At 37.8% G+C, this 18,233-nt stretch overlaps 1 protein-coding gene across 9 annotated transcripts; it reads right to left on the bottom strand.

Moving 5' to 3' along the window:
- Positions 1–21: 21 nt before the first annotated feature.
- RAB23 (RAB23, member RAS oncogene family) lies at positions 22–18,049 on the bottom strand. Of its 9 annotated transcripts, none has more exons than XR_012622656.1 (10): positions 17,891–18,024; positions 16,040–16,240; positions 15,375–15,470; positions 15,158–15,243; positions 8,972–9,128; positions 8,047–8,106; positions 7,372–7,454; positions 6,006–6,098; positions 4,929–5,149; positions 22–3,417 (listed from the first exon to the last, which is right to left on the bottom strand). XR_012622656.1 is itself a non-coding variant. In XM_074819846.1 (9 exons), exons 2-9 carry the CDS (start codon positions 16,192–16,194, stop codon positions 5,010–5,012), a joined length of 870 nt encoding a protein of 289 aa, XP_074675947.1. In that variant the 5' UTR covers positions 16,195–16,240; positions 17,891–18,024; the 3' UTR covers positions 22–5,009. The 9 variants fall into 9 exon arrangements, 5 of the variants coding, with proteins under 5 accessions (XP_074675947.1, XP_074675949.1, XP_074675950.1 ...); XR_012622657.1 differs by having other exon boundaries at positions 22–1,510; XM_074819846.1 differs by having other exon boundaries at positions 22–5,149.
- Between the last annotated feature and the right edge of the window lie 184 nt (positions 18,050–18,233).

Raw genomic sequence — 18,233 nt, 5'->3', positions numbered from 1 at the left:
CAGAAAACGCACCAGGCATCATTGATATATTGATAATATTTTAATGCCACTTCCAATGTCTACAACCATTCACTTAAACCTTGTCACTGTATTATCCAGACCAATCATGAAAAATAAAATGACCAGAAAGAACAGAACAGAATCAGTATTTTGTATCTGAAGTGTGTGGTGAAGAAATCAGAGGCAAGAGCTCAGAAACAGCATTTCTGTTAGATGGGGGTGCCGATGCTTGTTCCTTTGAGGGTATCTGATGTGCTGCCTTGGGTCCCAACTGTTTGCAACACATGGGCTAGAATCAGGCACACGAGTTTCTCCAGCAGATTCAGTTTGCACAGCTACAGGGTTACAGCCATTTTTTGAAATTTGATACACCAACAATTTATTATAACCACAGTAGTAGTGACTTGTATCAGACCAAACAGTAATCAGACAGATTTAAGTTGCATGATACAACTAATGTCACTTACAAGAGAACAGCAGAATTAACTCATTAGGGATTTTACAGGAATGGCATACACAGAATATTCAGTTTTAAACATTTATTTTTCCACTTGAAGATTTACGGTAAGTTATGTTACTTTTTTTTTTCTAGAAATATATTACATTTAACTCGAGATCATGATGGTGATAAAAACAATTATGTACATTATCTGTTTTAACCAGTTCGTGTGAACTTGCAAATAAGAGTTAAGTCATTTATTAGTAACGATGCATCTTTATCCTCGCACTGAGAGCATATTTCTGCTGGTCCAGATTAATTTTTACTTTTTTTGACCAACTTAAGTCAGTTCTGCTGAACCACATTTATCTCGGTAAGAGAAGACAGAACACTCACTCCACAAATTATTAATCAGTATTACCCTACTATTAGAAACCTGAGAATGAGTCTAGTGCAGTTCTAGGACTCACCTGGCTTTGAGATGACTCCTATAGAGCACTTCTTCGACACAGAACTGTTTGAAAGTTTCTCTGGTTCTATTGTAGCACCTTTCAGCTTAAATCTAAGCATTGCTGTGGTTTTTTCTTCTGTAATTTTGATTACCTGTTTGGATGCTGTATTTAACAGAAGTATTTTCTTCTGTCAATACTATCTGAGCATTGAAAGGAAGATATGCACAACTGTTGCTCCCTACAAAAAGATGGTAAGGTGATTTTGACGAAATCAAGCTTGTCAGACCACGTTTGCTCTCTGGTTTATGTACAGTTAGTGTTCAGGTACTGCAACTTCAGCCAAAGGTCTGTGACTACATTTAGAAAAGCAGTAGGGGCTTAGATACCATCACTGGAATCCAAGCAGCATGCTTGTTTGCTTGCTGTATGACTGAGTTCCCACGAGAGGGTTCTGCAGTGCAAATCATTAATTCTGTTATCAGCTGGTAGTTATCAACTTGAACAGATGAATTAACGGGTTCAGAGTGCATGTTCACTGAGTAGTATGCATGTACCCCAGCATAACCTCCAGGCAGTACAACGTGTTCTGCTGCTCAATTCCCTTTAGTATAATGTACATCTACAGAAGTGATGCAAAGGAAGACTACATGTCAGATAGGCTGTAGCCCAGTAATGGAGAAAAAAAAAACAAAGACAAATTTTACTGAAGCACAAAAAGATTAAACAGGAAATCAGACTGACAGTATGGTAATTCAGGCATTTTGATTAAAAAAGGTAGGCGTTGCCTTAAAAAACACTGAAAATAAGAAAGCTCCAAAATTGTCTTAAGTGGAATATCCTTTTTTTTTTTTTTAAATTAACCACACACACACACAAGCACAAAAATCTTAGTGTGATCAGTCTTACAACTTTGAGATTTGTTATTTCCAGTTGGAAATACATCCCTAGCATTAGCGCTTTGCATCAAACGATGCCCCACTTACTGGGAGAACACCCATTCACTGAATGGATACAACACGGGAGTGACAGATGCTTTAGTGTCATGCTCTTTAGTGAATGCTTATTTCACTAAGACATTAACAATCACTGAAGTTTTCTGCTAGTGGTAGCATTATCAGCTGAAAGCAAAGAATTTTGGCGAGATTCAGATAATACAGCCAATGAGCTATTCAAGAGATACTAACAGATAAAACGGGAGTGCAATTAGTTTAAGTCTCACAGAACAAAACTTTGTGTCTTGTGGTAGGAACATCTGTTGCTCCTACTCCAGGATGCCTATCTGCCACGGGTGTAAGAGAGCTACATCCTCTCCCACCATGCAGTCACAGAGATGCCCAGAGAAGAGCATTTTTATTACCAGCTCTGCACCTGTAGGTTTGGGTAACTAAACTGTACAATATTTTAATGAGAAGACTCTGAGTAGAGAATGGGGCAATGTTTGTAATAAAAATTATTCACAAGGGACAATGCAAGTGCTAAACATTTAGGCATGTCTCTTCATCCAAAATGCAAAAGTTACTCCCACTGAAGAGTGATGAGAATACCTAAGGATTCCTGCAATATGCAAGTCAGCTGGTTTACATCTACACACTAACCCCAGTAGGGTAAAAAATAAATTTTCAAGCAGCGTACATGCAGAGCACTCTCCAGAAAAATGCTAATTTGGACAGTCTCCATCTCAGTCGTATTGGAGAACAAGCACTGCAACGTCACAACAAAGAGCGAGCTGCTTTAGATTTAAGATGTGAATGAAACAAAAGCTCACTGTTAAACAATGCTGCAAATATATATTCCTATGTTAAAGTATGTGTACTAAATTTCAACATATCCTAAATTTAGCAGGTCTGTCAAGTCTCCACCTATGAAAATTTCTATTGAGTTTTCAGTCTTTAAAACAGTGGTTTACAATGACAGACCTTAAATACAAATGGCTTATGTAATAGTACAATGTCTACAACGTAACATGTAATAGTACAAATGGTTACTATACGTAATAAAGACTTATTTTTCAGTACTCTGTACAAACAAGGCAAAAAAAGATGTTTCAGACACTTTGTGGTTTTTTTTCAAGAAAAATGAATAAAAAATGTGAAACTGGCAGACAGACAACGAAATGTAAAAGTTTCCATATTAAAAACAGTTGTCAAAATTCTTCATGCATACACTGTCCTACATCCTGAAGTTGTAGTAAGTTGGCCCCATGATGTACAATCGTAATTGCTAAGACAGATAGGACTTGACTCCATTTATACATACATACAGTGATTAAATGCACTTGTTAAAAAATGAAGGCCTTTATCCAAGAGAAAATATCGGAAACATTACAGTGAAGAACACAACAGTTTTGCTGCAATAGCAAAGGGGATCGAGCGCCTTGAAGGCTGCCTTCTTGCCAGCAACAGGAGATGCTCTAACAGCTTGTCAAAGAAACAACGGTACTTGGAAGAAAGTCTAATACAGTAAACATAAAATAGAGAGTTCAGAGATCTTTAGTGTTTGTGCATAACTTGCCACCCACTTCTCTCCCTGCAGACAGTGGGAAAAAGAGTACATTTCAGTTTTCATATTCATTGACTTAGAAACAACGTAAGTCAAGCTTCCTACATGAATTCACACAGTGAAAAGTCCCTCCTCCAGAAATAGACAGGATCACTCGACTCATTTTCATTCTCATACACTATTTAAAAAACTATTAAAAAATCTGAATTTTTTTCCAAGCAGCATATTTTGCATTTGTCACTGGCAGGTTTGTTGTAGAAATCCTAGAAAGTTAAAATTATATCATACAATACAAAAACATGTAAACAAAATGGATATTTTTTAAAAGGCATGCATGCTTTTGAAAAGGATTAAAAAGTGTTTATTTTTGGTAAATAAAAGATCTCTTGCTTAGCATTTTTAAAAGCACCTTAGCGATTTAGGAGCCTAAGTCCAAATAACTTTAATTTAGATTTGGGCTCCTAAACATCTAAATCAATTCTGTAAAATCACTTAAGCACTTTGAAAAATTTTTGCCATGTCTCTGATCTTGCAGAATTAGATTTTCTGTAACCAGCAGCTAACTTTGAATCTGACACAACATTCAAGAAAGTCTCATTCATGTAATTCAGTCATCAGCTGCATTTTTTTGGATCCTCCATAACTTAGTTTATGGTATCTGTGAAAAATTTTTCCAAAGAAGATAAATATTTTGTGATGTCACTTCACAAGTTCCTTTCTCACAGACAACACAGGATGCAACAATCAAATTTGAACAAGAATATGATTATATGCTCCTTCTGAATAGCTATTAGTGCCAAAGTTATTTGTTCAACCTGTTAAGACTGAGAAAAACAAACTTACAAAACCAGCATTAGGTAAAAAAAGAGCATTTTTGGCACCATACATTTTTAAATCTAAGCTTTTAGGCCCAAAGTATAGCAAATTAAATGTACCCACTGGCAGCTGGGAAAGCCTTATCTGAAATACAACATTTTTAAAGGAAATTTTTTTTTTTGGAAGATGCTATTTTATGATCATTAGCTGATCTCCAAGTAATGTATGCACTGGAATTTAGCCTAAATAGTCACACCAACTGTTTACACATATACTTTAGCACTCATATATATAATACCAGTATACTGTACCAACAGATCTGCCAGAATCCATATTAATACAGTCAGGCATGAAATGTAGTGTCTTCTTTTTGCTCCTGACTAACCAATTCTAACATTTTCTTTGAAATTTAGTTGCAAGGTTGCTACTTCACCTTGGGCCATAGTGTTATGGTCTGTACCTATACTTGTAAGTATTACCCTTACGTTAAATGTGCTTTGCAATTCAGCAACACCTAGTTCATAGCTCTGTAAATAATTCCTTGAAAAAGGAGAAGCTTGCCTAATTTTTACAAAGTGCACGGGGCAGCCACGGTTCTGTGTTTTGCCACCAGGTGTCTCACTCTACACACCAAAAACCACTGCATCAGCAAGTTTATAGAAACCCACCCTCTATCAAGGATCCCATAGGCACAAGATTTGCTAAAGCACTGGTAAAAATACCTCTACAGCTGGCTTTATTTTGTATTCAATTGCACAACTTCATCCAATTCACTTGGTTGCTTTTTTTCCTCCAGAAGTGGTCTAAAGTATGCTGCAGTTGCTAAAAGGACTTCTGTTTTTCTTGGTCCTCTGTTTGTTTGGTCTAAGGTTGATGACATCTCCACCATTAAGAGTGCTAGAATTTTGGTTGGAGTGACTTCCACCAGCTGTATTAAAAACACCTACAGAATTTAAAGACATGAAAAGTATTTGTATTTCTTCCTGCAGCATAATACATTAACACTTAAGTAACACTTAACCAGGGGATAGTAGTGCGCCTCAAATGCATACTCTAGTTTTTAAAGGCTTTATCTATTTCTGGGTCAGTTTTGCAGCTAAATTTGAAGTAGAGCCACTTGAAATTACTAGCCAGGCAGTATTTAAAGCTGGTATAAATCTATGTAATTGAAGGACAGCATATGTAACTCATCTGCAGATGTGTATGCTACTAATTGCATGGTAACAAAGTTATGGTTAGTTGAGTAATACAATGAAAGAAAAACATGACAATTTTAAAGTTAGAAACTTTGCTGAGAAAAAGGTAAGGAAAAAGCCTGAATAAAAAGGGAGTGCTTTAAGGAAAATAAATTAACTGACTCAGAAATGCTTTAAAGAAGGACTACAGAAGTTGAGTGTTCCCTTACAAAATGCAGTTTACAAAGACCTTCTGATTACATGCCAGATTCTTTCACCATGAGTCTCTTGTAAATCTGCACCAAGATGAGTAACACTGATACTAATTACATTTAAAAACTCAACAAGCATCCTTTCTCAAATCCTTACACAATGTTTGTTTAAACGAATTTAATAAAAGGGCACTGGCCAAATGTTAGCTAGAAACTTTAGTACATCAGTTTGAAAGTCTTGTAACTTTAGGGAGTCACAAAGTTATTTTACAGAAGGAGACAATATCCTGAGATAGGAAGTCAGTAATTAAACCCAGATTCACCTTGTATTAACTCCATAAGGAAACAGATGAGACCATAACCTTTGATGGCACAAAATACTATTTGTGGTTTTTTATTAAAGTATACATACCAATCTTGTTACTGCTTGTATGTACTAGTTCTGGATCTTCAGCTGTTTGTTGCTTGAGCCTTTGAAGATATTTATCAGCCAAATACTTAAAAACTGGAATGTTAAAAAGAAAAAAGGTACATCAGGGTATGCATAAAAATAATCTTTGTATCAATCCTAATACCTTTGTATCAAAATTCTGTGTGGTGACAAAAGCGCATTCGACACCACAGGTTTAGCACGATCTGGTAAGTCACTCACTCTCAGCACGTCTGTGTACCTGAGCAGAATCCACATTAGTCCTGTGTCTACCCGGGTCTTAACAGTTTGCAGTACTAAAGCACAGCAGACAGAAACATCTCAATACTCCTATAATAAAGCTGGCACACACATATTGCCAAATGTTCCAATTCATGCAACTTGGAACTTTAAGTTACGTAGGAATTTAATATATATATTTTTTGCAAAAAGCCTTAGGGTAACAGCAGTCATGTAAAGTAAGTCTATTAATAAAACTTGGCAGCAACATTTTCTAATTAACTAATGCTACCCTCATTTGTATTGGGGTATAAAAAGTCTACCTAGGATTCTGAAAAAATATACAACTATAGGAGAATTTTCAGAACCTACATGTGTTATGATTATTTACATTTGTAATTAATAACTCATGTAGAGATGATAAAGAAACATTTTACATTTTCTCTTGCAGACTTTTTTCCAAGGTGAATGTTAACAGAGAAGAAACAATTATTTTACTATTAAGTTTGCCTGATTAAACAAAAAAAGAAGTTACCAGACACTATAATTCATGATTATTCAAACCTACTCCACAAAAGATAGTGACTGAATTTTATAACAGTACTCTTACAAAATTAAATCTATACATTAAAAAGTGATACTTGGGAACTAGTAAAATATCACCAGTAGACAAAAGGCTGCAAGATATCCCATCTTTTACTGTACTTTGTTTAAATATAACTAATAAACTAAACTACAAAGTAATTGTTTGTATGAATGATTTATAAATTATTAACAGCTACAAAATAATCTGTTTAACAATTTGTATGTTGTAATAATTGAACTTCTACATATAATTGTTTTAAAAGCTCAGTGCTTACTGACAGGATTAGGACTAAACACATTGGCACTTCTAAATATTGGAGCTATGCACTGTTTGTGGAAGAGAAAGGAAAGATGTACACAAAGGAATGGGCCTAACACACCGATATCAAGTAATTCTAGCTATGTTTAAGGTGTGCTGCTAAGAAATATAAAAAGGATTGCCAACAGCATGCGACAACATGGGAAGTAACAGACCAGCTCCAAACTGGAGAGATGTACAGTGCTACAGAGCAGAGGGCAGGACAGACGCTGCTGTACCTCGTACCTTCAGTTACGTTTAGGTCTTCCTTCACAGATGCTCGGTAGAACCTTAACTTTAGCTTTTTTGCCAGTGCTTCTGCCTCTTCACTGCACAACAGAAGAAGACTGTGTAAATACTAATTTGTATCATTTGTCAGCATTTATTCTTATAGACAAAATGCTTCGTGCTAAGTTCAACATCGCAAGGTGGGTTAACAAACTCAAGACAGACAAAAAATACCTGATCCTTAATTTCTTTACAGTATCTCCACCATAAAAAGAAGGTATTTACATGCAGTTTCTTTATGACCAAAAGTAATTGCTTTTCAATATTTATTGACTCCAGTAACTAAAATTTCCCAAGGGTTTGAAGACAGGTGTCAGTGAAATCAAAAGGAAGGAGGCTGAAGCTGTAATTAACAGCACTAGAATCAGAACAATTACCACTGCAAAGTCAAAACAACAACAAGAAAATAATCCTTAAGCATATTTTAATGAAGCAGTAGACTATGCAATCAGATGAGTGCAGAGATGAAATCAAGAGTTACTTATTTCTATGAAGTGAAAGAGAACTTGTGCTAAATTTTAAGGAAAAGTTGAGGAAACTTACAAAAATTTCACCAAGGGAAATCACGTCATCAGAAAGATGACATTACTGAGGCAGACGGAGTATTCTGAGAACAAAACCTAAGTGACATACCATGAATAAAGGAGGAGTTCAAATGTAATTTTGCTTTTCCTTTGAAAAATCCTCAGTATTCTTTGAAGAGGGAGTAGAAGTTGATTTATGCCATCAATGATAGCAAACAGAGAACAAAGAAAGCCAGTGCAGGAAACAACAAAAAGAAGAAACAATTTAAATCTCTCAGGAAGATGGTAGAAATAAAGAAGTGGAGGATGATCGACTTCATCATGCAGTATTTTCTACATGATATGCTGTGGTAAATAAAAGTTAGCATTTATTAAGCTGATTTTATGGCAAGAATGAAATTGGTCATATAAACAAAGGCAGAACAAACTGACAGTAAAATCTCTTAAGAAAAATATAGTGAAGAAGGATCAGCACCATGCAGTTTGAGAATATTACCAGATACGGATTTCTATAGAGTTACAATGTTTTGATAAAGGTGAGCATAAAAACAAAGAAAAGCAAAGCAAAGACTATTAAGATACTTTTTCAAACAACCTGTTAATACTTCATCATTTTAGCAAGCATTCACTAGCGAACTAGACAACGTAACTTCACTGGCACACAGCACAGTTTAACAGCAACTGTAAATTTTAACGGAAGAGAAAACTTACAGTTTTAGAATTTCTGATTAAAAAGAGAACCATATCATGGCACACCCAAACTCTTCACGTTATTCCTCTATTTTTTTGGCTGACACTTCGGAAGAAGGCGTGAAGCAAACAGAAAGCTCCTAGCTTAGCAAGCGCATCTGCCCAAGCAACTACAGTCATGCAGCAATACCTGTCACCTGTGCTTCTAGGGCATGTTTTGATGCAGGGCATAGGTTTGACAACCTAGTATCCTAAGTCTTCACCAGAAACTCCCATAGATTTTTTTAAAAATATGTATATATGGGGGGACATATGCGTTCTTGAAAAACAGTTAAAACTCCTACTTCTTTATGCATGAGTCATCAAGAAGATCAATCTTATTCTGCACAAGAACTGTGGGGATGTCTCCAACTTCAGTCACAACTTTTTCCTTCCAGGTAGGGATTGCTTTGAAGGACTCTCTGTCAGTTGTAGAAAACACAAGAACACAAGCCTGGGCTCCTAAAAACACACAAATCAATCACAAATAAATACAAATCAACCAACAAACATTAAAAAAAAAGAATAATAATCTATGATATTATTTCAAATATAAGGGATTTTTCAAGTTTATCCCATAAAAATGCACTTTTACCACCAGCTTGTGTCACACCAATGGTCATAGATTCCCAAATGAAAACAGACTGCCATATTATTTTGATCATTACACCCATTCTTCGTGATGGGTATGGGTCTGTTAACTTTCAAGTTATTTCCAGCATGGTGCGTGTATGCAGGGGAAAGGAAAAAGAGGGGGTGTGGAAAGCCTGGAAAAAGGGAAAGGGAGGTTTGCTTATTGCTCACTGCTCTCCACAAAGTTTAATGGAGGCCAGAAAGCAAATATTTTTCCATATGTAGTATTTGTAAAGCACACTTCATGTTATTCTTTGTGCTACAGTAATTTGGATTTTGAAAAGCAGAAAACGTGAAGTTTTCATAGAAAGTTGTGATTATTTCAAGTAAATTGTTTAATAGCTTTTTGGAGAAAATAAGTGTATTTCTAATTCATACTCATTCTATCACAGCACTACGATAAATTATACAAAATGTTTTGTACAATTGTTATGGTTTTGTAACAGCCTAAACAAACAATAGTTAAAACCTATGGATACTGAGAAGGTACTTCCACAGCTGAAATATTAGTGAGTAGTCTTCTGACTGTCCAGTAGCACTATGTTATCCTCAAGAAACTACTTTTCTTTGCAAATGGAGAAACACTTTTTTTACATGCCTTTAATATATCTGGTATTTAGTACCAGAGTGTAAAAGGAATAGCTAGCTAATGACTTTTGAGACTCTAGTGTCATCTTGTGGCGAATATTGCACCGTAATTACATACAGCATGAAAAATTATTTCATCAGTATGAATTTTCTTTTATCTATGAGTTTCACCAAGTGTCCCCCATTCCTGTATTCTGTTTGCCTTTGTGTTTCTTTGACACAAAGCACTCAAGTTCTTTTAGTAGGTTTCCTTTTATTTAGCTTTTCAAAGTCAAATTCAGTCTATCTTTATGAAAGTTTTCCTATGCTCTTTTAACATTCTTTCACATGCCATTAAGACCCTTCTGGTATGGTTTTATACAGAATATCAAGAACTGCCCTCAGACTTTCAAATCAAGATCTACCAGTAAAATACTAACAATGCTGTCTTCCATAATTTTCCCTATTATTTGTGTTCTAAAATTTTGGTTGTTTTCCCTCATGCCCACACCATATTCTGATGTATGCAATTACTCTGATGCAAGCCCACTTAGAATCCTGTGAAATAGGTGTAAAATTAATTCTTCTTTCCAAAACAGGTTAGTTTACATTTGTCAATGCTGAATTTAACCTACCATCTCGCAAACTAGCTTAATAAAGCCTCTCAAGTTCTTTGCTCTACTGGAGATGAGAATCTTTTTTAAAAGACTCTCACCATCTGTAAACATCACCTTGTTCAGTTTTAAGACTAAGAAATCCATTGTGAATCTTCCACTCTAAGACACTTTCGCTTTATCTCTCTCCCTCCAGCCATTCCTTCTGAACGCTAAAACATGGGGATAACTTGGTAATAGTAAGTTTAGAGGGAAAAGTCCTAGCATGTGGTAGGTAAAAAGGGGGTGACTTATATCATCAGACCTCCTTATTCAATTCACATATAGTACATGTAGAATGCAGTGGACAGGGACAGTAGAAATAACTCAGCCTGGCCATACTGCTTTTCAAAGATAATTATATGATAGGCTGTAATAGGAATCAAACTGAAATATTTTTGAGGACCTTCAAGATTCTGACATTTAAAGGTTCTTACCATGAAGTTAAACAACCATAACAGCAAGTGTCATCAACAATGACAAATACTATGCACTTAAGTAACTCTGTATTTCCACTCTGCTGAGGGTTTTGATCACTGGATTGTAGGAAATATCAGAATTTACTAATCCAATAATCCTGCAAAATGCTTATTTAAGAAGAGAAGAACATGCTCAATTCAAAACAGTATCAATATAGCGCAGAAGTTAGTATGGCAACAGAGTTCAACAGCAGATGCTGCAGAGCAGAGATATTATTATGTAAATTCTTTTCATCTTCTAAGAATATTGTCAAATACTCAATATTTTTATTGAGAACGTAGGTTTAAGAAATTACCATGTCCATCTAGGAGCTCTAAGGAAAAAAAAATTTAAAAAGACAAAACTCAGGATTTAGGTATGTAAATACTTTTCTGTATGCAGCAACTGATCGTATTCAAAAGAGTCAGTAACATTATTACCTCACTCATCCACTGCAAATGGAGTCATACACCACCTCTGTCATACAACAGATTGTGTACAACAAAAGACACCAGCAGCAAAGGCACGGGACAGTGTCAGCTGGGAGCGTAACAGCTAAAATCAGGATGTTCTTGATGAATATTTTAAAACAAAGTTCTTCTGTAAGAAGCTGTTTCGTAAAGCTACTTTAAAGTACCAAACAAAAGGACACTGGATTTTTTCTGTGCAATTAATTACTGCTTTGATAACCCCTGTATCTTTACTTTAAAAAGGTTCCAACTGGCTGTAGAATCACTGATATGATATGCATACCTAGACTAATTCAGAAAAATATTAAGAGAGTAGTGCTAGCATCTCTACTTGATTCAAGTAGAGCATGAGCTTGTCAGCTGAGAAGGTGGTGTGGTCTAATCCCAGCCAGCAACTAAGCACCACACAGCCACTCCCTCACTCCTCCCCCCTTCCCAGTGGGATGGGGATGAGAATCAGAAAAAAAGTAAAACTTGTGGGTTGAGATAAGAACAGTTTAATAGCTAAATATAATAACAATAAAAATAAAAAATATAACAATAGTAACAAAAAGGCATATAATTTTAAAAAGAGATAAATAAAACCCAAGAAGAGACAGGTGATGCACAATGCAATTGCTCACCACCCGCTGACTGATGCCCGAGCAGTGATCTGCCCCCCAGCCAACTCCCCCCAGTTTATATACTGAGCAGGATGTCCTATGGTATGGAATATCCCTCTGGTTAGTCTGGGTCAGCTGTCCTGGCCATGCTCCCTCCCAGCTTCTTGTGCACTCGCTTGCTGGCAGAGCATGGGAAACTGAAAAGCCCTTGACTTAGGATAAGCGCTACTTAGCAACAACTAAAAATCAGTGTGTTATCAACATTATTCTCACACTAAATCCAAAATACAGCACTGTACCAGCTACTAGGAAGAAAATTAACTCTATCCCAGCTGAAACCTAGACAGTAGGTCTCAAAGATCCTCAGCAGACTATCCCATCCTCTTAGACTCCGTAATTGTATTTTCTTCTTTCATAATGGTACAAAGCCTATCTAACAGAAAATGTGTAAAGACATTCCTTGCCATGAGTGGACTCACACAGGGATTTATACCTGGCACCTATTCATTTCACTCTTCTGTTCTTTGCCTCAGCTTTTTCAGGCTATAACAGAAAGCACATGCTCTCTATAAAATTGATGGTGGCTTGTTCAAACTTACAGAGATCAAAATCCAAGGTCAATGACATCATCATCCAGAAGTTCTTATGTACTGTTGATGTTCTAACTGCTGTGGATCCTAGCTGTCTTTAACAGGCTTAGCAGGGTTGGTTTAAGGTCTCACTAACAGTATCCAAAAGAGGGCTGCCTCATTTCAAATTGGACCAGGGCAATCTTGCAGCCCTCTCATCACCATAGTTATTACAGTCAAAAGTGATTAACAAGTGCAAGCTAGAGCAATGGTATGAAGGCTTGAGAAATCTGAAGTCTAACTATTGAACAACAAAATAAGGATCCTGAGAATTTGACTAATCAGCAACTGAATATAACAGACTAATGAGCAAGATTTCTATTTTCCATCAAAAACCTAGCAAGGGTCTACTCTAGATACTAGTGGTAGTGGATGGAAGAGGATGCATACACGAAGAAGTGATCAAACACTGCCTTGAGAAACATCTGTAACATGGGCAGAACACATGGTGGTGCTAATAACAGCCACTCGTGTATATGCTTAGCATATGCATGAAGTACCTGGCCAGTCAGAAAATGTGTGATTTCCATTCGATAGAAACTGGTAAGAAGATGTATGATACAATATAAAAAATAAATTATTTTCAACTCTTTGAATTTAGGTTGCTGGACTCCTTACACTGTGAGATCACGGGCATGCAGCTACACCAGCTGCGCATATTTGCCTGTACATAGAAATGTATATAGAAAACATAGAAAACCACATGACAAATCAGCTCCAATTTTGTTTCTCTGCAAAGCTGAATGAATTTGGTCCCTGGACAAGGACTCAGAAACAGACTCTGAAGCATTCATTGTGTGACCACGGACGAGCAGCTAATCCCTGAAGAACTGACACTACATAACATTTCAGGAGTATGTAAGCCCTAGTGTAAATGATAGTGGGACAGTGACCTGTAAGAGAGGCAGACCCTAAAGTAACAGCCAGCATCTCTTACCTACCTCGGAGGCACTCTCCCCTTATCAGCAATAATTGGCAATGAAATCCTTGCATTTCCAAAGTAAGCTTGACTTTTTGCTTCTATAATATATTGTGCTTGTAGACTGTTACTAAACCAAAATTGCATTCCAGGCTTCTATAATTTCCCTTGTCCTTCATGAGTCAAAGTCTAGGGCAGAACAGTCACTGTATTTAATAGCTTGAACTGTTAATATATCCATCATTCTGTCTCTGATGTGTATCCACAGGATGACTATCAGGATGCTACTTCAAAGCAGCCTCTTCAGTATAAAGATGTTGAAGGCAGAGATCTAACTGCACTGTGCTGGGCATGAATCATGAACAACATTTCAAGGTACTTAGGCAGATTTTTTTTTTTTTTTTTTAACCACCAGGCTGCTTGTGGTGAGACCAGTAAATATACTTTTAAGCTTTTCTGAACACTCCATATTTTAGCATGTCAGTTCCAGTAATTAGAAGAAAAAGGCTTTGGCTTGAAACAACTGGAGAGAGCAAAGCACACAAGAACTGAAGGCCAGAAGAGTAAAAAGGAAGCTCCAAGAGAATCAAGTACTACCTTCTAAAATTCGTATGCTCGTCAGATGTAAAATAACAGAATGATCTATTTCCACATGAGGATAAAATGAAATAAGAAAATAAAGATCTCTGAAGAAATGGACAACTAGAAATGTTACCAAAACACGATCGTGAAATAGAAAAAGGTCAGAGGGCTATACCACCCTGAAACAGCATGGCATAACTATTATTTTCCCTCTAAATGAGGTAATTTTATACTACAGCAATGTATTTTTCCCAGCCATCGGGTAATTAGTTTGACAAGAACTCAATCATGGAATCTTTGCCAGGTCTTCAAATCTCTCACATTAAAAAACAAAAAGGAAAGATTTTCACAACCATTGTTAAATTATATGCAAAGAAAGCCTAAGTATGCAATCTGTAACTAGCTAAAAAGATAAACTGCCTTTATACAACTGAATAATAGAGTTTCTACTTTATGAAGTAAATACACTTTCTTTATTACTCTGTTGTGTTAATGTGTTCAAGGCAGCCTGTACCAGCAAGAGAACTGTTGTGCCTAGAAAACTATCTTTCTAGGATGACTGGTGGATTTTTTTTGCTTTGGATTAATTTCTAAGTGCCTCAGCCATAGTTTTTGGAAGATTTACAAATACATGTCTTACAGAAGTAATAAAACACTTTTAGAGGAAAAATATAAATTTGCATTTGTGTGTTTGAATGGCTACACTGTGTCCAGCTTCTGTGCTGATATTTGTCTCATTTTGTTCTATGTTTTTTAAAGGGCACTACTGAGCATCCTACAAAAAGTGGCACTTAATTAAGGACAAGCACCTTGCATGAAGGGGAAAAATATTTAAGAACTGAAAAGGCTAACTAAAGATGCTTTGCACACATGTGAAATAACTAAAATTCTTAATACAAAGACAGGAAAATATTTTAGAGATGTGCAGACTGAAAAAAACACCACCAACTACCAAATAACAAACACGGTATTTTCACCTCTATAGTAGGCCTTTGTTATTGCATCAAATTCTTCTTGACCCGCAGTGTCCCATAACATTAGCCTGACATCTTCGTCATTAACTCTGAAATAAACGAGTTTTGTAATCAATATAATGAACAAGAGCAATTCAAAACAACTGTCATCTACAATATAAGAGTAATTCAAGTCAAATTTAACTTGATTTAAATATAACGTAACTTAATAATGGTTCACCTCTGTAACATATTATGGCAACAGTCCCTCAATTGTAATACAATTGTTAGTGAAGAGCATGTAATATATTTTCCTCTTCTTCCTCTACATTTCTCTCTATGAGGAAAAATAATATAGACATCAAAACAAAACTTAAGTGCCTGAATAATGGTCCTTTTGTCTTTTTAATGAGATTACAGAATTTATAGAAATTTCTTATTTCTCATTACCACTGTATTTTCCATTTTATCAAATGTAATTATCTACTTATCTACTTATATTGCACAAAGAGACAAAATCTATAGCATATTTAGTTTTTTCCACAGTAATTTTTATCTATATTGTCTAATAAATTTGTGTAATAGTTTTATCATAAGCACTTCCACTTCTTCCAGAGATTACAAAAAAACCCCAAAACACCAACAGGTGCTAGAATACAAAGAGAAAACTTGTCAGAAAGCTTAGCACAACAGAGGTTCCAAATGTTATTTAGAACTCTAAATTTTGGATGGGAAATAGAGTGATACAATTGTAGCCCACAGTGCAAGACAGAAAACAACTCCTTTCACTGTGCTTCAGAAACAGCAGGCCTTGTCTTCCAAGCCTTCATAAATCTTAGGGTTACAACAGAACAAAGAAAAGGGGAAAAGTAAAAACCAATAGTATGGCATCTGTTTAATACATACTGGATTTGTCTTTCCAGGAAATCTACACCAATAGTTTTCTTGTAGTCTTTTGTAAAAATCCCCTTGCAATATCGCTGAATCATACTAGACTTTCCAACAGCTCCATTTCCTACTACCACCACCTTGATGGCCACCTCCATATCTTCTTCCAACATCTCTGCAGCCCAAGTGACTCTCTAGCTTACTCAGGAAACTATCGATCTGTAAACAAAGTAGATAGCTATGTTCATAAAAATGCTATGACTAGAAAGCCAGAGGAAATACAATCACACATTAGGATTCACAAAGACTGTACAATTTATTTTCAGCTCTGCCACAGACTGCTTAAGTGACCTCAGGCAAGTTATTTAGCCAGTCTGTACTTTGATTTGCCACTTATTAATTGGAAATTAATATAACTATTCATTAAAAATATCCTTCCACTGTACAAATGTATTTTATATGTTGATTATGTTCCTGATGCTCCACTGCTAACACATACAAGAGACTCAACTTATCAACCTAGCACATAGCATGAGTTTGAAGTACGGCAACTTCAAACTTCCTTACACCCAGTTCAGGTATCATCACCTAACACCAATGCTGATGCTCTGAAGACATAAACCCGTATCATTCTGTGATTATAACCCTTACTTCAGTTCTTATGAACTTGTCTAAATTTGTCTTTCTGAGGAAGTTGAGAAAAATCATAATCAAATAAATTTGTGTGTTCTTATTGATTTCATTTTTGGCATGTGAATCAAAACTATTATTTATCAAAAATATTATTGGGTAATTGTGAAGATAATGCATTTTCCAAAGGTGTTTTTTTAAAACAAGAAATTGAATAATCCAACTGTTTTAAAACATTTTTTAAATGTTTAAACTTTTACATAATGTACCTTATCAATACTCAAGTCATTTACATTTAAAAAGTCTATATCCTCTTAGGTGTGACCATAACCTCACATAACACGGCCGCTGCAGGGGAGCTATCTCATTCTCCTCTGATTTAATTTTGCCCCTGTACACCGGACATTGTCTACAGACAAAGCCGAGTTGCTGAAGTATATGGACAAAGTTCACAGCGCAAGCGGTTTTATAGCGGACGCAATTTTTTATATAAACTAAAATTCCAATGTGCAAAAATGGAAAATAATTTATTTGGCTTGCTGTAAAGATATTTCCTTCAAGTTTTGGGTGGTTTTGTTTGTTTGGTTGGTTGGTTTTTTATGAGGAAGAAACGGAGACGCACATAAAAGCTAAGTTTCCCCCGCGTTTTGCTGTGCCCGGGTACCATCACAGTAACACTTCTCATTTGCAGAGCAGCAAATTTCCTCCCAAGAGGTCAGTAACCCTCCTTTCAAAGGAGGGGAAGACTCACCTATGGTAAAAACTTTGCCCCGTGCTGGAAGAGCTGGGCTACCCGATACCCCGGCCCCGGCTCACCCAGGCAGATAACGTTTCTGGATTGCCTTTGGGTGCCTCAAAGATCGGCGTACACACATTTTTATCGGGTATTCGGCAAGCACCGCTAGAACTGCCGCTGGGTCGGCCCGCACAATCCGGATGGCCATTTTAAGCGCGGACCGACGCTCGCCGGGCACAGCCCTTCGGGGCTGCCCGCGGCCGCCTCCCGGCTCTGCCCGGGGGGCGCCGCCGCGGCCACGCTGAGGGCGGAGGCTCGGCCGGCCGCCCCGCGCCCCCTCCCGCGGCCCGCCCCGCCGCCTGCCTGGCCCCGCTCCCCGCCAGGGCCCGGCCCGGCCCGGCCCGGCCCGGCCCGGCAGCACCTTCCCTCCCTCCCGCCCGCCTCGGGACGCCCGCCCCCAGCCGCCGGGGCCCCGGTTCCCGCCCGCCCGCGGCCCCTCTCACCGATCCCCGGCGGGAGCGGGGCGGGCGACGCTCCCTCAGAGCGCACGGCGGCGGCTCCACCTCAGCGATGGCGAGGGAGGGAGGCAGGGACGGGGAGACGGAGGGAAGGCCAGAGGAAACCGCTCGCTGGGGCCGACCCAACCCGGACGCACATCCCGGCTCCCCCGCCCGGAAACGCCGTCAGGACCGGGGGCGCCGCTCGGGGAGGCGCCCGCCCGCTGCCCCCGCCCCCGCGGCGGCGGCCCCCGGCTGAGGCGGCGGCGGCGGCCCCGGCCCACAGGCGCCGGCAGGGAGGCGGGAGGGAGCCGGGACGCTCGGCGGGGGCTGGTCGGGCGCGGGGAAG

The sequence above is a fragment of the Strix aluco genome, chromosome 3 (assembly GCF_031877795.1).
Source record: "Strix aluco isolate bStrAlu1 chromosome 3, bStrAlu1.hap1, whole genome shotgun sequence".
NCBI lineage: Eukaryota > Metazoa > Chordata > Aves > Strigiformes > Strigidae > Strix > Strix aluco.
Note: the sequence above shows the minus strand (reverse complement) of the source record. Positions and strands in the feature narration are given on the sequence as shown.

Excerpts from the sequence above, each read along its gene's own strand:
- RAB23 (XM_074819846.1), bottom strand. The coding sequence starts at position 16,194 with ATGTTGGAAGAAGATATGGAGGTGGCCATCAAGGTGGTGGTAGTAGGA. Across the intron at positions 15,471-16,039 it reads TTCCTGGAAAGACAAATCCA|AGAGAAATGTAGAGGAAGAA; the intron begins GTATGTATTAAA and ends TTTTCCTCATAG. Across the intron at positions 15,244-15,374 it reads TGCCATAATATGTTACAGAG|AGTTAATGACGAAGATGTCA; the intron begins GTGAACCATTAT and ends CGTTTATTTCAG.